The sequence below is a fragment of the Quercus suber genome, unplaced genomic scaffold (genome assembly GCF_002906115.3).
Source record: "Quercus suber isolate HL8 unplaced genomic scaffold, Cork oak 2.0 scaffold_515, whole genome shotgun sequence".
NCBI classification, from domain to species: Eukaryota; Viridiplantae; Streptophyta; class Magnoliopsida; order Fagales; family Fagaceae; genus Quercus; species Quercus suber.
In genome coordinates this window covers 316,118-334,403 of record NW_027069964.1, presented here as the reverse complement: position 1 = coordinate 334,403, position 18,286 = coordinate 316,118, and the positions used below count along the sequence as shown (strand labels likewise).

Below are 18,286 nucleotides of genomic sequence, written 5' to 3'. Positions count from 1 at the left end.
GAAGGCGCACTTTGTTGGATTAAGCTTCATGTTGTAAAAGTAAAGAGTGTCGAATGTTTCCTTAAGATCTTCCAAGCGATCTTCCTCCCTTCGGCTTTTTACCAACATATCGTCAATGTAGACTTGGACATTTCTCCCAATTTGCTATGCGAACATCTTGTTCATAAGTCTTTGATACGTTGCGTCTGCATTTTTTTAAGCCGAACAGCATCACCTTATAACAAAAGAGTCCTTGACTAGTTACGAACGAAGTTTTCTCCTGATCAGCTTCGTGCATTCGAATTTGATTGTAACCAGAGAAAGCGTCCATGAAACTTAATAGTTTATGCTAGGCCGTAAAGTCTACCAGAATGTCGACCCACGGGAGGGAATAGCTATCTTTGGGGCAGGCTTTGTTCAAGTCGGTGAAGTTCACGCACATCCTCCACTTCCCGTTGGCTTTCTTGACCATTACAACGTTTGCTAACCAATCGGAATAGTATACCTCCCTAATGAAGCCTGCCTCTTGTAGCTTACCGACTTCTTCTGCTATCGCTCGGTCTCGCTCTTGGGCGAAGACCCACTTCTTCTGCCAGACAGGTGGATAGGATGACGACAAATTTAACCTATGCACCATGACTGAAGGGTCAATTCCTGGCATGTCCTCATGGCTCCAAGTGAACACGTCTTGATTTTCCTTAAGGAAAGTTACGAGCTTTGACCGAATTGTTGGGTTAACGAAAGTACCGAGCCTGGTGGTCCTATCTGTCCTGACGCTGTTGAGGAGTATCTCCTCGAGCCTCTCTACGGGTTCTGCCCCCGTTCGTTGTTCTTCTATGCTCATGGTCTGTAACTGGTTGTCCATCTCCAGCATTGCAATGTAGCACTCACGTGCAGCTATCTAGTCTCCTTCAACTCTCTTACTCCGTACTCAGTGGGGAATTTAATCATCAGGTGATAGGTCAAAGCTACGGCCTTCCAGGAGTTAAGGGTAGGTCGTCCTATAATGGCATTGTAAGTTGAGGAGCAATCGACCACTAGGAACGTAACGTCCCTAGTGATTTGTTAGGGGTAATCCCCAATGGTAACCGGCAATGTGACCGCGCCTAAGGGGTACACTTTAGTTCCACCGAACCCGACAAGTGGAGCGTTAGCCGAGGTTAGTCGCTCTCTGCTAATCCGCATCTGTTGAAATGCAGGGTAATAGAGAATATCTGCGGAGCTCCCGTTGTCGACTAAGACTCGGTACATGTTATAGTCCCCTACCTAGATGCTAACGACGAGCGCATCGTCATGCGAATGGTGGAGGCGTTGAGCATTTTCTTCTGAGAAGCTGATGAGGGGATTGTCGACTCACGGCATCTTCGGAATGATGACAGTGTGCTGAATGTTCCGGACCATTCTAAGACAAGTCTTTCGAGCCCTTTTTGATAGGCCATTGGCGGCTGCACCTCCTACAATCATCCTTATGTCTCCTAAGAGCTGTCTCGGACGCTCGTTGTCTCGTCAGGGGGCTTACTCTTGAGGGAGCGGATTTGCCCTTTCCTTGCTAACGAACTCTGCAACTTCCCTTGCCTAATAAGGGCTTCAATTTTCTGTTTTAAATCATAGCAGTCAGCTGTGTCATGTCCATGGTCGCGGTGGAAGCGATAGTATCTGTCCCAGGACCGTTTGTTGGGATCTCCCTTCAGCTTTCCAGGGAAAGTCAATGCCCCCTCGTCCTTGATTTGCATCAGCACTTGGTCGATTGGGGCGGTCAGTGGAGTAAAGCTTTTGAACCTCCCCATAGGGGGCTTAGAGCGTCTATCATCTCTCCGCTCTCCGATTCTTGCCATCTTCTGCCCTTTTTCCTGTCGGGTGTCTTCCTGCCTTTCTCTCTTCTTGGGTTTTCATCGCAAGCTAGTAAAGCGTCTTTAACATTCATGTATTTGGTGGCCCTGTACAGCACATCTGACATAGTTTTTGGGTCATTCTTATACAATGAAAATAAGAACTTACCCTTCTTTAGGCCATTCGTAAATGCTACCACGTGTATCTTGTCATTGGCTTCGTCAATCGAGAGCGCTTTCTTATTGAAGCGGGCTATGTAAGATCTCAAAGTTTCATCCTCCCGTTGCTTGATACTCATCAAGCATGCAGTAGACTTCTTATACCGATGCCCTCCAATAAAGTGCGAAGTGAATTGGGCGCTCAACTCTTTAAAGGTGCTGATGGAGTTAGGCGTCAGCCGGCTGAACCAAATTCTTGTAGGGCCCTTTAGTGTCATAGGGAAGACCTTACACATAATCTCGTATGCTACTCCCTGAAGATGCATCAAGGTCTTGAATGTTTCTAGGTGGTCAAGCGAATCCTTGGCTCCATCATAGCTTTCGATTTGTGGCATGCGAAACTTCTGCGGCAGGGGGAAGGAGTTGAAAGAAGTAGTGAACGGCGAATCGGTTCGGTGAACCAAATCGTTAAGGTCGCTAGACACCCGTCCCTTGAGGGCATTCATCATGAGATCCATCCTTTCCTTTATCAATTGCATCTCCGCGACCATGTAAGGAGGGGCCGTATCGAAACTGAAGGGACGACTGGTTTCCGATCGCTCTTGCTATTTGGAGCGTTGCTACCTTCGGGTCCTTCTTAGTTCCTTCTTTTAGCACTGGTCCCTTCTTGGTCATCTCTTTGGTTATTCGGTATTGCATTCTTCTGATGCAACTGTTCTTCCAGAACGTGGTTTTGTTTGGTGAGGCATTCCACGGTGGCGGTGAGAGTTTGAACTTGTCTCTCGAGGGCGGTCGTGGGTAGTTCCTCTTCCCAAACGTCGTTTGTGGTTGCCATTGAGCGAGTGAGCACCATGCAACTCTTTTATCCAGGAAACTTTTAGTATGGCAAATGCGCGTTTTTCCCACAGACGGCGCCAACTGATGATGCCAAAAAACCACCAGTAAGCCACACGATTCTCGCACACTCTAAGCAGCACCTGCACAATAAAAAGGAGAAGAACTAACAGAGAGCATCGGTGTGGTGCCGGACAAATACCCTTCGAAGGTCAAGTTAGAACTTCTTACAACTCTAGAGTGCTAGAGAGGGGTTAATTATGTGTACCTCGATTTCTAAAGGTATTAGGGCTTTTATAGTAGCAGAGGACCGACCATCTCTTCCTTAGACTAGAAGTCCTTTCCTTGTAGGAAACCTCATTAGTGTATATTATGAGATCCTTTCCTTATAAGAGACTAACACTGAGTGTGGGATACAAGTCATTTACTTATATATTCATGCGTGAAAGCCAAGCAAAGGTTTTATTTAGAACCGTCAACATCAGGACCGTCATCTTATCCTATCCCCTTCAGCCATATCGGCGTCAACCTGATGATGCCGTCAACCCCTTAATGCTCCCCGATGACCTACACGATCCTCACATTAATGTCCGTCAGCTTTAGGGTCTTTAGTCTCCTAATTTATCTCATCTCGTCAACCTAAGCTGTAGACTCTGTTTGCATGAGCAAGGCTAACGGGTTTAGCCTGGATACTGCTTGTTATAATTTTGCTCATCATCAATAATCTTGTTGTACAAGTAATACTTTTATCTCTTTTCAAACATAAATTTATGAGACTTTAACGTGTCTATAGTCTATTTTGTCAGGAGATATTCTTACACAGCACATTTTGCATTCCTAATGCTTCAATAATTTCCTTTTTAATTTTTCTTTTACTTTTTTTTTTCCACACAGATTGACCATTTTTTCTATATCACTCACAATCGAACACTTTAAAATTGTGGCAAAAGTTGTGATACAAAAACTTATATCCATAGACTTTCTTTTCTTATGATCACAACAGCATTTAAAAGCCTGATCCAAAGATCAAGCGTTAATAGGAAAATTGGATGGCTTTAAACCTTCAAAAGCAATGGCAAAAAATAGGAATCTTGCATTCAACAGAAAAGTAAATAATAAATAATTATTACAAAGCACTTTAGAAAATTAGAGAATTTTTTCTTTTGGAGAGAAAATCTAAGAAGACAACTTTTATGTCATAACTATTGTTACAACTCTAAAGAGATAGACTGTGATCAAGGGTGGTCCAACAAATTCGGAAGTCTAAGACAATATATTTAAATGAGACCCTTTCGCATCCCCAAAAAAAATAAAAGGGGCCTTTTTGTTATCGCTTCATAATTTTTTTATGACAAAATCCATTCTTTTTATTTTGTAACATGCTTCTTTTTTTTTTTTTTTTTTGAAAAATGTTAAAGCTATAATAAATTTTACTACCAAAAACAAACTAACAAATGATGTAGTAATGAATGTGATTAGTGACATTTCAAAAAAATAAATAAACAAATATTTGAATGAATGATGTTAGAGATATTATAAATTTTATAACATGAGACTTATAAAGATGTATCACTAATTACAAAAAGTAATTCAAATTGCATTTAATAGGTTGTTGATGTCCACAAATCATATTAATTGTCACGTCAATTTGTAAGGGCTTTGAAGTTAAATTTATAATAATTCTGGCATTTTCCTATTTGAATTATTTCTTGTGATTAGTGACACATATATTTGTAAGACTCATGTATTTAAGGTTGTATGCATTATTTCTAGCATTACTCAATTCTTTGGGACTTCTTAAAAGTAGAAAAAAATGTATAACTAATTTTTTTTCCTATATCTCCAAAAAAATAATTAAAAAATATATATATATCAAATTTTGCCCTAAAATTTGGGGGCCCTTCTTTAGCAGAGGCCCTAGGCAATGGCCTAAGTGGCCTAGGCTTAGGGCTGGACCTAACTATGTTTGGTGGAAAAAATGTGATAGGTTTATGTAAAAATAATTGTCGATGGCATTTCAACAAAGGGCAAAACTTATGTACAGTATTTAGGTGATAATTCCTTAGTTTTTTCTCTTAAGATCCTGTTATGCAGATTTTTTTTCTCATACAGTGGAAGTGTATTGTTTTAGTTAAGTAGCACATGACTGAATTTTAAGAGAGGAACCTAAGGAATAGCACCTAAGATACTGTACCTAAGTTTTGTCATTCAACAAATTGTGACAAAATTAAGTTGTAGTCATAGAACTATTTAAAAAATGTTTAGTTAACGGGTGCCCTTAAGATATTTATTAATATATACCATTTAAAAAAAAAATTAATATCACTTTCATGAAAAATGTAAAAAATTAATTATTTTTTATAAAAAAAATTAAAAAAATTTCTTAAATTTATATACCCCGATAACTTTTTCCTTTTAAGAAACTTCAATCTTATTAGTCTTGCCGTTGTCAAAAGTTTGGATCTCACTAGTTGGGTTGTGTAGTATAAGAGCATCTCCAAGAGCATCAGTATCCTGTTTTTATTAGCTAAAATTTGGAGATTTTTTGTACTGTATATGCTCCAGCAGCTTCGGTATAGCTGAATTTTTTTTGGGCTAATGAACAGTAGCCCATCAAGTCTGATGGGCTACAATTCATTCTTCAAATACATTTTTTCTATTATAATAATTATGTGTTGAATAAAAAAATGTTGAAACATATGTAGTTGTTAAAAAAAGAATAAATAATGAATGAAAAACTAATATTTAAATGAAATAGAGAATAAGATAGAGAATCTGTTGGAAGATGTATTTGAAAAAATGGGTAGATAAAGGTAAAAGTCACTGTTCATTTTCCAAACAGTATAAAAATTGGATGAATTTACCGGAGATGCTCTAAAGCATGTATATAAAAGACACAAGGGACAACCTTGGAATTTGATTTCTATCCTGTTACCATTGAGGTTTGAGATCAATGTATAATGACAGTTGAGAACTTAGGCTTGTGAGCTCTGGCTCAACTAGCACCACTACCACATACAAACCAAGCCACGTATTTAACCATTTGGTTTGCCTTATATAAGAAGACATCTGAGCAGAAAGGGTCCAGATGGATACAAAATAGATGCTTTAAAAAACATTTATTTTCAATTGAAGGTTCTCAAGTTTCTAATTTTATTTTCTTATTTTGATTTTTAAAGGTATTGCTGTTGATTTGGTCATGTAAATTATGGGGAAGGTAGGTGTATATTACCTTGTCGAAGTTATAGACTTAACCATTAACATCTGCAATTGTACTGTTAGATTTCATGTATATATTTATGAGTCTAGTTAACGAGTATTTTTAGAGTATTTGTTAATAAATAATTTTTAAAAATTTTAATACCATTTTTGCAGAAATTTTTTTTAAAAAAAAATCAATTATTTTTCTTTTTCCATAAAAGAATTTCTAAAAATAATTAGAATATCCATTAGCAAAATCCTATTTTTATAAAGATAGGCGCTGTGTAAATGATTCATATTTGCCACTTGATAGAGATGCCATTGGCCCTGGTAACAAGAATTAAGAGCATTAACGTTAACTCCTCTAGCAGAGTTAACGATAAATTTTTTTTATTTAAACCATTAACGTTTTGTTTTCTTAATTAGTTAAATTTTTTATTTGAGTTAAGTAATAGTTCTCTACCAATATATATATATATATAAACATACAAATTGATATTGGAATTTGGAAGTCTAAAATGATGTGTTATCCAAAGCTTGCACCACACCCATAAGCGGATAAAAAGAATGTAATATCAAAGGCCGGAGATCTCTTCTACAAGTTTAAACAGTAATTAGTCTGCATAATAAAAATCAATCCAAGAGTAGATAAAGTTAAAAACATATTGACCCATTTGAAAATTTATTTCGCAAACCTTCTAGCCGTGAAACAGCTTCTGCAATATTGTAGTATGCACTACAATTGTCACATATAGCCTCAGCCAATCCTTTATGTTAATCAACTACAACAGGAAATATTCATGTCTCCAACAATAGGAAATATCCCTGTGTTGATTCTATTATCAGAAGTGAGGTTGTTGGCCTCTTGGAAAGTTCCTGATGTGATGTGTTTGAGATCGAGTATTTTTAGAGTATTTGTTAATAAATAATTTTTAAAAATTTTAATACCATTTTTGCAGAAATTTTTTTTAAAAAAAAATCAATTATTTTTCTTTTTCCATAAAAGAATTTCTAAAAATAATTAGAATATCCATTAGCAAAATCCTATTTTTATAAAGATAGGCGCTGTGTAAATGATTCATATTTGCCACTTGATAGAGATGCCATTGGCCCTGGTAACAAGAATTAAGAGCATTAACGTTAACTCCTCTAGCAGAGTTAACGATAAATTTTTTTTATTTAAACCATTAACGTTTTGTTTTCTTAATTAGTTAAATTTTTTATTTGAGTTAAGTAATAGTTCTCTACCAATATATATATATATATAAACATACAAATTGATATTGGAATTTGGAAGTCTAAAATGATGTGTTATCCAAAGCTTGCACCACACCCATAAGCGGATAAAAAGAATGTAATATCAAAGGCCGGAGATCTCTTCTACAAGTTTAAACAGTAATTAGTCTGCATAATAAAAATCAATCCAAGAGTAGATAAAGTTAAAAACATATTGACCCATTTGAAAATTTATTTCGCAAACCTTCTAGCCGTGAAACAGCTTCTGCAATATTGTAGTATGCACTGCAATTGTCACATATAGCCTCAGCCAATCCTTTATGTTAATCAACTACAACAGGAAATATTCATGTCTCCAACAATAGGAAATATCCCTGTGTTGATTCTATTATCAGAAGTGAGGTTGTTGGCCTCTTGGAAAGTTCCTGATGTGATGTGTTTGAGATCGAGTGTGTTACGGATTGTCACTGTCAACAAGACATTCCTATGGTTGATGAGGCAGTATTTTTAATTGGGAAATTACTCTTATACCATTGCTCTTTTTAATTTGGCTTTTCAAAGTGGCTTGTTGTTGGTTTAGATTTGTCATTAATTTTCTCTCTTTTTTATTATAAAAAATGATAATTTAGTTTTTTTTTTATTTTTTATTCTCACATATACTTAATAAATGTTTTTACCTTTTACATTAATAAAATTTTAAGGACGAAATACATTTCTAGTCCTTGAAATTCACTAAGCACTTTTGATTATGAAGTTTCAAATGAATAATATCAGTCATTCTGCTAACTTCTATTGGTTTTTTTTTTACTATGTGACTAATGTTGAAATGAAATTATGTTTTTTAAGTGATGTGCACCATTTTTTAATATTAAAAAATGGGCATTGTTTATTCCACATTGTCTATTACTTACATCGAACATACATTTCAATTTTTGTGTGTATGGTGTCTGATTGTGTGCAATAAGGTGTGCATTAACAACCACCATTAAAAAATTACACATCCTCCATGACACATCAGAATACAGAATACACAGTACCGATTCATGGACCCAAACCAAACCGGTCTTCCCCAAATCCAAAAGCCAACCCATACATCAGAATACACAATAGTATTTAACGAATTTTAAGTTTTGCAATTAGAGTATGCATGCATACAATACACACAATATGTCTTGCATGTCTGACATATGTTACTAGTAGTACATAAGAAAGCTTTATTATCTTGCATATTAGGTTACTCTTACATGGATATAGATTCCACAAGTGTGGATTCACCCCTATGTGAGAGAGGCGGTTGCGGATATAGATTCCACAAGTGTGGGATTCATCCCTATGTGAGAAGCGATATATGCAACTGTTACACAAGATAACACCTAACATAAGAAGACAAGCTGAAGAAATCAAGGTGTTGGCAACTTTTATTACAATATGTCTTGCATGTCTGACATATGTTACTAGTAGTACATAAGAAAGCTTTATTATCTTGCATATTAGGTTACTCTTACATGGATATAGATTCCACAAGTGTGGATTCACCCCTATGTGAGAGAGGCGGTTGCGGATATAGATTCCACAAGTGTGGGATTCATCCCTATGTGAGAAGCGATATATGCAACTGTTACACAAGATAACACCTAACATAAGAAGACAAGCTGAAGAAATCAAGGTGTTGGCAACTTTTATCTGTGCAGAACTATTGACTGGGGACTTCTACTTTCATGATCAACCAAAAATTTAACAATCCTTCCTATCAAAAAAAATTTAACAATCCTTAACCCTTTCAGTTGCTCCTCCCCACTATTGTGTTCTGCTTCATTCTCCTGATATCCAAACTTTTGTAAGGGTTCTAATCTATTTGTTCCTTTTTTCAAGGACGTCAGGTGGATAATTCCTGTCTTTCTTAGTTCATCACATTCTTCTACTTGTTTTTTTTTTTTTTTCCACCCTCACAACTCCTAGAGCTTGACAACTGCTATATTAACTGCTATATTAAATAAGTACAGAAGGTAATTGAGTCAAACAATTTCAGCCGAGGCAAATTTCAAATACAAGCATAAACTCATCAATTGAATGAATTGTAAGTTCTATACATGGTACATTTCTGCTATGGACCTCTGTACTTGTTCAGTTCTGGCTCTCTCTCAATGTCGAATGTGTATCATCAGTAATTAATAATGAAAGCATAACAGAATCATAGAAAAATTTGCAAATCTTAATTACTGTATAAAATCTGGAAATCATCAGCAGAACCAATCAGGACAACCAAGTTCAACTTCACAATACCATTGGTTTGGTGTCAAAATTGAAGGCCGATATCCAACCAGCAGTGCTCTGCAAACTCTACGGTGCACCAGCTTGATATCTCACTCACCAAAGTCAAGAAAACAAATTTATATGGACTACAAAAGCCAAATCCATTCAAGCCAACCATAGGATCACTGATTCAATTCTCTTACAGAAGGATGCTGAGAAGTAACTCCCAAGCGAACCCTCCAAATTCAAGCCTAATCTTTCTAAATATACAATTCTCCCAAAGCAGAACTGAACCATAAAGTGCATACATGAACAGAGGGAGTATGTTGAAAATCCATATTAATATGGAGGACTTTATGATCTTATTTTTATGTAGATTTACATCATAGAAGTATGACTGATTAATTTATTAACAGGATTATTTGATTACATAAAATGCCTGCATGCAGATTAGTACTTAATTTTGAGTTCGCGGAGTTAAACAAGGCTTTTAGTCGGAAGATAATAATTCGCTTGAAAAAACTTAACCTGAGCTCTACTTTGAAGCATATTGTGTTCTGCTTCATTTTCCTGATGTCCAAACTTTTTTAAAGGTTCTAATCTTATCTGTTCCTTTTTCAAGGAGTTCAGGTAGATAATTCCTGTCTTTCTTAGTACATTCTAACACATTCTTGTTGTTTTTCCACCCTCACAACTCTTACTGTGTGACAACTGCTATATTAAATTAGTACAAAAGGAACTTGAATCATCTGAGTTCTGCCAAAAATATTTTTTTTTCTTATGGTGAACCAGAAGCAGTTATAGAGGGAAACTTTCAAAAACAAACATGAACTAATCAATTGAATGATTTGGAAGTTCTATACATGGTAAATTTCTGCTATGGACCTCTGTACTTGTTCAATTCTGGGTCTCTCTCAATGTTGAATGTGTATCATCAGCAATTAATGATGAAAGAATAACAGAATCTAAGAATAGTTTCCAAATATTACTCACCGTATTAAATCTGGAATTCATCAGAAGAACCTATCAAGGCAACCAAGCTCAACTTCACAAGACTGTTGGTTTGATGTCAAAATTGAAGGCTGATATCCGACCAGCAGTGCTCTGCAAGATCCATGGACACGGTACACCAGCTTGATATCTCACTCATCGAAGTCAAGAAGAAAAATTTTATATGGACTGCACAAGCCGAATCCAGTCAAGCCAACTATATGATCAGTTTTTTCAAATCTCTCAAAGCAGGACGCTGAGAAGTAAGTCCCCGGTGAACCCTTCAAATTCAAGCCTAATTTTTCTGGATGTACAAATTTGGAGTTGTTCAAAGAAGCTATGAGTATGAACAGCAAGATGAAGAGCCATTGTTCTGCAACTGGGGACATGGCATTGGGAACACGTCACTAGCAAATCCTGAAATAAATTCACACTGCCACGTCCTGGATGAAGTAAGGCCAAGAATTGTAACATTTTTTAAGCATATTTCTTCAAATGACGCACCCTCAATGCCCTGCAGTACAGGGGCTTTTGTTGAATTTAAACTAACCACATTACTTATGAAAATACCCTTTACTTTTGGAACAGCTTTGGGATCCCATCCTTCATCAGGGTGGTCATTAGCTCCTCTACTGAACCTTATGGGTATCTTGACTCTCTTCATGGTCATGTTACTAATACTGATATTTGCTATATATCCCCCTCTACCCTTATCTGATTTTATACGCACCCCAGCTGCTGAATCCCAAACATGCAAATCTTCAATAGTTACATTTGAAATCCCACCAGACATCTCACTACCTATTCCAACCCCAGAACAGGTTGGGGTAGTTCCGGAAACTCTCCTGACAATAATGTTTGAGCTTGGACGGGCAATGGTGATTCCATATTGGTCCCAACCACTCTTCACTGCCACCAGATCATCCCCACTCTCGATGTAACAGTCTTCAATACACACATTTGTGCTTGAGTCTGCACCATTGAATCCAATATTTTAAAACCATTTATAGATTACAGTGCAAATTAAAAGGAATACAGGAATCCAATGTAACAGTCTTCTTTCTTTCGCTAACTGAACTAGTTAATAAATCTTAATGCAGTGCACATTACAAGGAAAAAAGGAAGAATAGAAAACACGTACCATACCTGGATCTATACCATCAGTATTTGGCGCATTGAGAGGAGCCAGAATTGTCATGTCTTTGATAACAACATTACTGAAACAAATGCAGAGTAAGTAGTTAGTACATTTCAAGCATAACATGTCAAAGTAGTAAGTAAAAAAAACCAAGTCAATACTCGGTATTTCATATCAGATTATATTAGTGTTTCAACTAATATCCAAGGTCAAAATGCTCAATATTAAGCTCAGAACAAAGAAAGCCTGCAGGGATGAGGTACTATCTTCTAGGAAACTTGGCGAGAGGATATGGGGGCAGCAACCATGTATTCATACATGGGAGAAAAGTTGCCCTATGTCAAAACCTGCTTGTTGCACCTCCGAGATTGAGAGGCACTGAAGCATGGTTTCAATATCAGAAAAGAAAAAATATTCAGCTCACATTCTAATGTCAAACTAATGTCTTTTTGGTTTGGGTCAAGACAATTGAATCATGTATGGCTATATTGCTATTACATATTACTTAACCAGAAATAAGCAGCATCTGAGGTAATCAAACACAAATATCATATACTATACAGAAGAAACAGAAACAATGTGGTATGAGAATGTCTACGGACACTGAACCTGCAGTAAACAGGATGAATGGTCCAAAATGGAGAATTGAGGAACGTAAGGTTTGAAATTAGAATGTTGTTAGAGTTCATTAGCTCAACTAGGTGGCCTCTAGTGTGCTCCAATGTTCTGTTCCACCATAGCTCCCACCACATTTTTCCTTGGCCGTCAATTGTACCATTCTCTCCTGCAAGACAATTAACCAGATAAACAATCTATTGGAGACAGCAGATAGCTTGTATTAAAAAATAAAGAAATAAATACGTAAATAAAATTCAGGTATACTTCACACTTTTGGTTTGACCAAAGATACTAGATGATATTGCAAATTGTGCACAAAAACTATTGCCAGCCTATAGATGTCACGGAAGCAATTTTATTGAAATTAACATAACACCTACCATGATTATTTAAAAAATAATTCATTTAAAATTTTTTATTTTTAGAAAAGAGGATGATGGCTTTATATTCTCCTTCCACCACCTAATACGTATAATAGATAAGTTAAAAACACTTCATCATTTAACTAAAAAAAAATTATATAAGAGTGATTCCATCTTGAAAAGGTCAGTTGTTTCCACTAGCATTCATGATTCATTAGATTTCCTTATAGAAAGGGCCACTATACTTTGAAGCTTTTGTGAAGGTTATGATAGTTTTTTGTACGATGTCTACTGTCACAGAGAAGTGAAAACATAATAGTATCAAAATAAAATTTGCCTACACAAATGATTTCTATTTGATTTTGGACATGCCAAATGAAATTAAATGTAGAATTTTTCAAGAATTTGTACCATTTTTTTTTTCAAATCACATACTTTAAACATTACCTCCAGATTAACAACAATTTGCCTTTAAAAAAAAAGGGTGTCTTGTACCTGTAATGACAACGTTAGTGAGACCATCTCCATGTATAAGGCTTATATGTCTTCCCCCTAATCGCTCTCTCCCTCTTCCATAAGAAGGCAATGGTTCTATTATAGGCCATTCTTTCGGGTCCTATGAATGAAAAAATAAATAAATAAATAAATAAATAAATAAAAAAAAGATGATTTAGCAACTCACTAAAATAATAGAGGATGGATTGCATTTTTAGCCTCTCAAATACTATGTTTGTTCGATTTTGGTCTCATAAAATTTTAAATTTAATAATTACGTTATTATGTCTATTTTCCCGTTTACTGATTAACAAAATTTTGAAACATCCTATATTTAAGAAACTAAAATCAAACCAACCCCAAATTTAAAAGAACAAAAAAAATGCAAGCAACAAATGGACGGCAAAACAAATATACATCAAATTCAAACACTAGCAAATAGACACTATCCCAGGTCAAACACACAAACTACTCTCAATCTCATACACAGCAGGGCAAATAAAATAATGAATAAAAATATAGCTGAAGACGAAAATTACTTCCCTAATATTATTTTACTATAACTAATTTATTAGTCTTAGTCATAATTACACACACAAGGACCACTTGACACAAACATATTATAAAAATGTACGTGTAGTTTGATGGAAATAATCTTTGGTAGGCCCCATAGCCGCATATGTCAACTTTCCGAATCTTTTTTCACATAGAAAAAAGGCATTAACATGAGAACCATTAGTATGACCACCTTTTTGCTTAGTGATCCTTTAATCCCAAAGATACCCTTCTTTTCAATTTCAAAAAACAATAAAAATGACCTTTATACACACATAATTTTTCAAACACAATTCTAAAAACTAAAACTAATTTACTTCCATAGAGAATAATATCAGAAATATTTGTATATTTTATTACATCAACCTTTCGAATCACAAAACTAATTAAAACATTTATTTATTTTGTTATTGAAGTAGTATCAACCATATTCTATTCTATACTATGTCGAATGTCAACTTATAGACCCACATTTACACACTGAGTGAACTGAATAATTTCACTGGTTTGTAAGCTTGTAAAATTGGTCATAACATTATCAATTTTCTTTCAACATTCAAGTCATATATAATGCACCATTTTGCTTCTCCAAGGGTTAAAAAAACTTTAAAATATTATTAACCCAAAAATTTGTAGATTTTATAATGTCATTATACATCTAAACAAACATGAACTAATTTAATATCTATTGAAATTTAATAGTAAAACTAATACTTTAATGATTCAACAACCAATAAAATAAAAATCCAAATCAATATACATTCAAAGAATATTATAAACATTAACACTAAAATCAAAAACAGTGATCAAATTGAATAGTATTTACTTGCCTGGGAGCCAAGAATTACAGCACCTTCTTCAAGAAACAGAGTGAAATTACTGGTAAGGTTAAAGCTCCCAGTAACCCACCTCCCCTTCGGAACGTTCAGCTGGGACCCACCTTTGTGACCGAAACCTTGCATGTACCGCACCGCCTTCCGAAACGTTTCGGTGTTGGACGTTTTCCCGTCGCCAACTCCGCCAAACTCCGCTATCGACATCGCCACCTTCCGCCGCGGCAGTCCCACGTGTCCGAAAAACCCGGCACAGCTCCTCGGGTCAACGGGCACGTCAGCACCGGGTCGGGAAGGCCCGGAGACGAACCGTATCGGGAAAACGGATTTGGCAGAGAACTGAAGAAGGAGAATCGCGAGGAAAGCGAGGAAGAGAAGAAGAGGTCGCGAAAATGAAGATGAAGATGAAGAAGGATTGATAAAGTTACCCATGATGATAACTGGTTTGTTTGAATCCATATTTGTGATTGACAATCACAAGGAAAATGCAAAAAGAGGAAGTTTGTTTTGATGGTAATAATGTTGGTGAAGGAAACAGAAGGGAAACGCGTGCCGGTGCATTCTTTTCTTTGTTTTTTTTATTCGTTTCTTTCGATATGGAAATATTGTCTTAAAATGTTTTTGTGTGGGGTCCGCTTTGGAAAGTTTGAACCGAAAAAAGCTTTCGATCCGGTTTGTCTGGCGTGAAAGGTTGTGATCAGGTGAGGACGAGAGTAAGAATTGAGGTGGATGTTGAACGTTGACTTGTTTTGATTTTTGTTTTTTTATGACGTGGTGGGTGGTGATTGGGTGATGGGTTTGGGGGGATTTGGTGGGGGTAAAGCAGAGGATTGAGATTTAAGAAGAAGTATGATGGTGTTTTTTTAGGTAAGGTGATGAGAAAGAAAGAAAGAAGCCGCTCTTCACGGGAGACTTTTGAAGGGTATACTTTTTTTTTAAAACTCACAAACAAATAGGGAAGTAATAGGATGTGTTGGATGGTGAATTGTACAATGGTTTGCATGATGAACACGTGAACGTGGGGGTGCATCCCAATATGATCAAGAGGAAAAGACACCACCCACCGTACATTGATTGCTTTTTTGATAAAAAGTCCTCCGTACCAAGATTGTCTAACAACTTCCTCTCATGTGAACTTGCGGTGTGTATATATATATATATATATTTTTTTTTTTTTTTTATTATTTAGAAAAATCTTTTTTTTTTTTTTTTTTTATCAAGTCACAAAGTCAAATAAAAAGAATTTAATATATATATATATATATATATTTGAGAAATCATAATATGAATATGTAAATTTAATAAATAAATAAATAAAAAAAGCATATGCCATCAAACTCACCATTTTAATTCAAAATCAAGGTTTTACCAGCAATAACATTAGAAATTTTATAAAATTCACAAGCAAAATAAATGAATGTTATAAGATTGCAACAAAAATTTTGCTGCATAAAATCTTATTACATGTCTTAAAACTTTATATATATTTATAAATAAAAAAAGGACAAATCTCAAACTATGTAAACAAGAGAAGGGAAAAAAAATAAATGTTAAAGACTTAAACTTAAAGCAATAAACATGATGGTGATCCACAACAAGTAGTCTTTGTCCATAATGGTCATCCAAGGCCAGTGATGTCCAAGACAGTCTTCAGAGAGGAGAAAGGAAATATGTGCACTATGAACATAAAATAAGGTCATCCAAGGAAATGCCATTTGTCCAAATAAATATTGGTCATCCATATCACAGGAAGGTATAGACGACCAACCAATACTTAGTGAATTTCAAAGTATTTTCTTCAAACCCAAAATGATCAGACCACAATCCACTATTCCGAGATATGGGGTGAATTCCCCGAAATTTGCTCCACTCTCCCCACTAAGCCCACACATCTCCCATGATGTTAGTGGAACCTAACAAGTAGACCCACTCCAAAAATCTCTATAAAAAGGGTCAAGCCTCATCCAACCAAGGTATGTTCTACTATTCATTAACTCACTATATATACTTGAGTTCTAGAGAGAAAACTGATTTAACCATCAGAGAGTCCTTAGCCGGTTCACCTCGGTCACTCTCGATAGTCTCTTTCTCTCTTTTTAGGTCATCCAACCGTTGTTGAAACCTGTAGCATTGAACCTATTAATTTTCAAGCATCATCAAAATAAATAGAGCACAAAAAACATAAACAAAAGAAGAGAAAATAAGGTTTTAGTAATAAACTATATAACATATACTAGTATACTCATACCTATGTGCTAACTAACTAAGTGAAACTAAAAAATGATCTGTTCAGATGCACGATCGCAAGTTTGGGAAACTAAAATAGTGAAAAGTGATGGGTAGGGTAGTGTGAATCGATAAAGAAGTGAGAGAACTGATACATTTTTTTTTCTTTAACTTCTCTCTTATTTAAATTATACCATATTATCACATATTAAACAGTAAATAAGTCAATCTGATAGACCTATTGATATAATTTTACACCATTCACAAACCCAGTAGGGTTATTAAAACCTAGTTAGGTCATATAGTTTTCTTTTACCCACCATGTTTTTATCAATTTTGGCCGGGTCATATGCACACCTAATTCAAATGATGACTAGGATCGGTCTATGTGTTGGGTCACCAAGTTACCGGTCCAATCGAACGACTCAGGTTTATTAACACTACGTTTATGTTTGGAATAGTTTATAATTTTCCTTAAACTTTGAAATCAATCAATTTTTTTATTTATGTTTTGTAAATGATGAGTAAATACCTCACCATGATCAAGTTCTTTATTAAACCCTGACATGATCTTTTGATTTTTGAAATATTCTATTATGTAATGACTAAAATAGCCCATACAAATTATGTGATGTGTAAGAAGCATATTTAGGGCCATGTTATTGATTATTAAAACAAAATTCATTGAAAGGGACGATCCTCACTTGCACATGCATATGAATTTGGACATTAATAATAGTGTGTGGTGTTATGGTGATGTTTTAAGGTAAGGGTGCATACAATAGTAACGTGCTTATACATCATTTGACTGATAAGATGTATGACAAAATGAATTATATGATGAGATGCATGACAATGTGAAGAGATGCATGGTGAGATGTGTGATGGGATACATGTAAGCATGATGGTGTATATATGTGAATAAATGAGGCGATGTGTTTGTGTACTTCTTATTAAGGGACTCCTTAATACCCTACAAAAAAGGAGGGCTATAGTGGCGTTTGAAAAACGTTGCTATAGATCCTAAAAATGCCACTATAAGTCCCTTTAGGTTATAGTGGCACTATAAAATGTTGCTTTAGAACCATGGCTATAGGTCCCTAACGACAAATCTAAATCTATATAGAACTTGACAATGAAACACAATGAATGAAGGTCGACCCATGACTCGACAATCTTAAGTGTCTAATACTTTCCCAAAATGTACCTGTGCGCACCCAAAACCGAAACCCTTTTGGGCTGGGTCTCACTTGGGCTCACAACTTACTTGTATAGTGGGTTTGGATTTCCTACACTGGGTCGTTCTGAACGCCAAGGCCCAATGGAATCGCTTTCCTCTCCTCGGGGGTCTGAACCGCTTCCTCACTTTGTTTTCTCTGTTTACACTCTTCCTATCCTCAATTCCCCCAACCCCTGTCTTCTCAAAACTTCCTGTATTTATAGTTCAGAAATAGCGAAGAGGTCATAATTATTTGCCAATAAGTGCAACAGGCGGTCCAGTATTATCGATCGTAAGTGGATAGTTAGGTAGGCATGGGAAGCGGTGAGGGTGGCGTTGGAACTTGGTTCCCATCTCCA

The 18,286-nt window shown here is 35.7% G+C and overlaps 2 protein-coding genes across 2 annotated transcripts; both read right to left on the bottom strand.

Annotated features, from left to right (window-relative positions):
* Positions 1–1,735: 1,735 nt before the first annotated feature.
* Positions 1,736–2,518, bottom strand: LOC111994163 (uncharacterized). Its single transcript, XM_024026021.1, has one exon. The coding sequence runs from the start codon at positions 2,516–2,518 to the stop codon at positions 1,736–1,738; it is 783 nt and encodes a 260-aa protein (XP_023881789.1).
* A 7,727-nt stretch (positions 2,519–10,245) lies between these two features.
* Positions 10,246–15,066, bottom strand: LOC111994177 (probable polygalacturonase). The gene is made up of 5 exons (XM_024026044.2): positions 14,480–15,066; positions 13,095–13,215; positions 12,229–12,403; positions 11,628–11,698; positions 10,246–11,453 (listed from the first exon to the last, which is right to left on the bottom strand). The coding sequence occupies exons 1-5, from the start codon at positions 14,939–14,941 to the stop codon at positions 10,819–10,821; spliced, it is 1,464 nt and encodes a 487-aa protein (XP_023881812.2). The 5' UTR covers positions 14,942–15,066; the 3' UTR covers positions 10,246–10,818.
* Positions 15,067–18,286: the final 3,220 nt, after the last annotated feature.

Bases quoted from the DNA above. Each gene is read 5' to 3' on its own strand.
- LOC111994177 (XM_024026044.2), bottom strand. From the start codon at position 14,941: ATGGATTCAAACAAACCAGTTATCATCATGGGTAACTTTATCAATCCT. The intron at 12,404-13,094 runs GTACAAGACACC...ATTGTCTTGCAG, and splicing joins CACTAACGTTGTCATTACAG to GAGAGAATGGTACAATTGAC. The intron at 11,699-12,228 runs GTTCAGTGTCCG...CATTTGTTTCAG, and splicing joins ATTCATCCTGTTTACTGCAG to TAATGTTGTTATCAAAGACA.
- LOC111994163 (XM_024026021.1), bottom strand. From the start codon at position 2,518: ATGGTCGCGGAGATGCAATTGATAAAGGAAAGGATGGATCTCATGATG.